This window comes from Mastomys coucha, unplaced genomic scaffold (assembly GCF_008632895.1).
Source record: "Mastomys coucha isolate ucsf_1 unplaced genomic scaffold, UCSF_Mcou_1 pScaffold20, whole genome shotgun sequence".
NCBI lineage: Eukaryota > Metazoa > Chordata > Mammalia > Rodentia > Muridae > Mastomys > Mastomys coucha.
The window spans coordinates 115,892,928-115,897,045 of record NW_022196903.1 but is presented as its reverse complement, the minus strand read 5'-3'; the positions used below and the strand labels follow the sequence as shown (position 1 = coordinate 115,897,045).

The following is a 4,118-nucleotide window of genomic DNA, read 5'->3' as shown; positions in this document are numbered from 1 at the left end:
GCTTCTTCCTTCCAACTTTTCCCTCCAGCTTCTCCCCTCCAGCTTCTCCCCTCCAGCTTTCTCCCCAGCTTCCCCCATGCTGTTCCCTCTACATTTTCTCCCACTTTGTTCAGTTTTTTTTGAGTCAGGGTCTCACACTGTATTCACTTGGAATTGGAGTCCTGCCTGTTTTAGACTTCCTAGCACTGTGTGTACCACCATGCCTGCTAGAAGGGATCCTCTGTGGATAGTGTGATAGTTCAGGGACCAAGGGGACAATTAGGACTAAAATCATTTATGGCATCCTGCTGCAAAGAGGATCCTCATTCAGTACAGTGCTGAGATCCCAGGCTGTTCTCAATCTTGTCATCCTCCTGTCTCTGCCGCCTCAGTGCTGAGATTAAGTGTGCCGTCATACCTGGCAATTTGAAAGATAAACATTTAAAAGAAAAGGGTGGAGAGATAGCTCAGTTGGTGGAGCTAACATGCATGAAGTCTTGGGTTCCCACACACCAGTAATTCCAGTCCTTTGGGTGAAAGCAGGGTATCAAACTGGCTAGAAGAGGGCTCCCTGGGTAAAATGCTTACTGTTCAAGCACAAGTACCAGATTTTGAATTGCCAGCACCCGCATGTAAGTCAGGCAGGTGGCCTGTTTACAAAAACTCAACACTCCAGGAGCCTTATTGGGCAATGAGGTTCATTGGGAGTCTCTGTTTTGAAAAATAAGGTGGAAAATGACAGAGAAGACACCCAACATTGACCTCTAGCTTCCATATGTGTACACATGACCAAGTGATTCTATATATACATGCAAACGTATGAATTCATCACACACACAGACACTAAAATAAAAATAAAAATAGAATAAAGATCAAGATCATTTCAGCCTGGAATATGTAAGATATATATATATATATATATATATATATATATATATATACACACACACACACATATGTGTATATATGTATGTATATACACATATATAATGTGTTATATATATATATATATATATATACACATATATACGTGTGTGTGTGTGTGTGTGTGTGTGTGTATGTGCATGAGGGGAAAGGTTTTTTAAGTTTCTTAGATTGCATGGGAGTCTTTTTATGTTTCCAGGAGAAGAATTGAGCCCCAGGAGTTTGAAGTCTTCTTTGACCCTCGGGAACTTCGGAAAGAGACCTGTCTGCTGTATGAGATCAACTGGGGTGGAAGGCACAGTATCTGGCGACACACGAGCCAAAACACCAGCAAACACGCTGAAATCAATTTCATAGAAAAATTTACTAGAGAAAGATTCTGTCATCCAAACACCAGATGCTCCATTACCTGGTTCCTGTCCTGGAGTCCCTGTGGGGAGTGCTCCAGGGCTATTACAGAATTTTTGAGCCGACACCCCCATATAATTCTGTTTATTTACATAGCACGGCTTTATCACCACACGGATCAGCGAAACCGCCAAGGACTCAGGGACCTTATTAGCAGCGGTGTGACTATCCAGGTCATGACGGAGCAAGGTAAAAACAGAACAATCCCGAGAGCTGGGTGGTGGTAAAGGGGGCAGACAGCACAGGCTGGTGATGCTGAGATGGAATCCCAGAGACTAAAGTCAAACATAAAGTGAGGGAGGAAGGACCTTCCCAGCAAGGGAAGACCGAACAATAGCAAGCACTTCTACTCTAGATATCCCCACCTCCCTAGGTACCTCCCCTCCCTAGTCACCTTCACTTCATTTTATAGAGCGAGACCGCATCTAGCAGTAAATAGGAGAGCCTTTACATAGAGCGCATGTTCTGTGGTTGTTGCTACTGGGACTCGAAGCCAAAGCCTTGTACATGCTAAGCATACCTGGGGGATAAGCTCTCTACTACTGAGCTACATCTCTGCTCTCTTGAGTTTTTATTTGAGGCAGGGTCGCTAAACGGCCACCCTGGATTTGTCATGTACTGCAGACCTGCCATGGATTCGCAATTTTCCCTGCTTCAGGCTTCTGAAAAGCTTCGACTGAATGCAGGCATGATCCACCATACCCAGGTCATTTTAAGTCATTCACCGCTGTATTCGTCAAATAAGCCAAATTCTGTGTTTCTTTAGAGTATTGTTATTGCTGGAGGAATTTTGTCAACTACTCCCCTTCGAATGAAACTCATTGGCCAAGGTACCCCCATCTGTGGGTGAGGCTGTATGTACTGGAGCTCTACTGCATCATTTTAGTAAGTGTCTCTGGCCGTCGTTTCTGTTTTGAGGCAGGGTCTTAGTCTAGGCCATCCTTGAACTTATGAGGTAGTCGAGGATAATCTTGAATTCCTGATTCTCCTGTCCCCACCTTCTGAACCCTGGGATCATGTATAGTCTTGCCCTACCATGCCTGGCTCCCTAGTAAGTCCCTCCTTCTCTTCTTTTAAAGTGTCTCTGTGTGTGTTTATGAATGGATGTACAGGTGCCTGCAGAGGATCCCCTGGAACTGGAGTTAGCGATGGTTGTGAGCTACCTGAGGTGGATGCTGGGAACTGAACTCGGGGTTTTCTACAAGAGCAGTCTGCATTTGTATCTGCATTTGTATCTGTATCATGTATCAGTAATACTTTGTATCCCAGCTGCCCTGGTAAAACATCATGGCCTGGGCTGGTGAGATGGCTCAGTGGGTAAGAGCGTTGACTGCTCTTCCGAAGGTCCTGAGTTCAAATCCCAGCAACCACATGGTGGCTCACAACCACCTGTAATGAGATCTGATGCTCTCTTCTGATGTGTCTGAAGACAGCTACAGTGTACTTATGTATAATAATAAATAAATCTTTGGGCCAGATTCAGCGAGGGGAGTTTACGGGAGTGAGTGGAGCTGACCTGAGCCAGCAGAGGTCCTAAAAGTCAATTCCCAACAACCATATGAAGGCTCACAACCATCTGTACAGCTACAGTGTGTACTCATATACATGAAATAAATAAATCTTTAAAAACAAAAACAAACAAACAAACAAACAAAAACATCATGGCCTAGAGCAGCTGATAGACTGAAGGCTTTATTTTGGTTTACAGATCCTAAGGTAGAGTGCATACATAATGTTGGAGAACCCATGAGTAGCATGGAGATTATATCTCAACCCTACATAAGGGCCAAGAGACAGCTAGCAGGGACTTGGGGAAGGAGACTTGGTGCTATAAATTCTTAGCCCCGCCCCCAGTGATATACTTCCTCCAGCAGACCTTCATGTCCTTAAAGTTCCATCACCTCCATGCCACCAACCAGACACCAGGTGTTCAGATCCACAGCCGCGGTGGATATGTCACTTAAACCACCACAGTGTTCTTAACCCTGGGCTGTCTTCTCCAGACCCTCTCGTAAGTTTGTTTGCTCGCTTTGTTTTTGAGACAAGGTCTCACTATATAACCTTGGCTAGTCTGGAACTCACAGAGATCTGTCTGCCTCTTCTCCCAAGTCCTGGGACTAAGGTGCACACCCCCACACCCCCATCCCTGACATCCCTAATTCCTCCATACCACCACCACCCCTCTTGTTTAAGAGACAGAGTTGATACACAGATGCTGTGCTTCTCTTCTGAGAGTTTCCCACAAACTCTCATTATTCTTTTTGGGGGGTGCATTTCTTCTTATATTTAGTTATTTAACTAATTAAGTCATGTTTAAAAAGAGAAAACAAGCCGGGAAGTAGTGGCTCACGCCGTTAACCCCAGTGCTTGGGAGGCAGAGGCAGGCAGATTTCAGAATTCGAGGCCAGCCTGGTCTACAGAGTGAGTTCCAGGACAGCCAGAGCTATACAGAAAAACAGAGAGAGAGAGAGAGACAGACAGAGAGAGAGAGAGAGACAGAGAGAGAGAAAGAGAGAGAGAGAGAGAGAGAGAGAGAGAGAGAGAGAGAGAGAGAGAGAGAGAAAACAAAATATTCTGAAGCCAGGCATGGTGACACATACCCCAAATCCCAACACTCAGGAGGCAGAGTTCAAGGGCAGCCTGGGCTATTAATCTAGACCGTATCTCCAAAATCTTCCAAAATCTGTTACCACCATCACGAAAAATTACCAAAAGAAGCACTTGGGAGGCAGAGGCAGACAGATTTCTGAGTTTGAGGCCAGCCTGGTCTACAGATTGAGTTCCAGGACAGCCAGGGCTACACAGAG

The 4,118-nt window shown here is 45.2% G+C and overlaps 1 protein-coding gene across 2 annotated transcripts in view; it reads left to right on the top strand.

The window, feature by feature from the left end:
* The window catches only part of Apobec1 (apolipoprotein B mRNA editing enzyme catalytic subunit 1), a 28,909-nt gene that overhangs the window by 23,137 nt on the left and 1,654 nt on the right, over positions 1–4,118 (top strand). For both annotated transcript variants that reach the window (XM_031383307.1, XM_031383306.1), the window contains 2 exons: positions 1,103–1,500; positions 2,078–2,196. In XM_031383307.1, the coding sequence (XP_031239167.1) occupies positions 1,103–1,500; positions 2,078–2,196 (517 nt within the window). The remainder of the gene's footprint in view (positions 1–1,102; positions 1,501–2,077; positions 2,197–4,118) is intronic.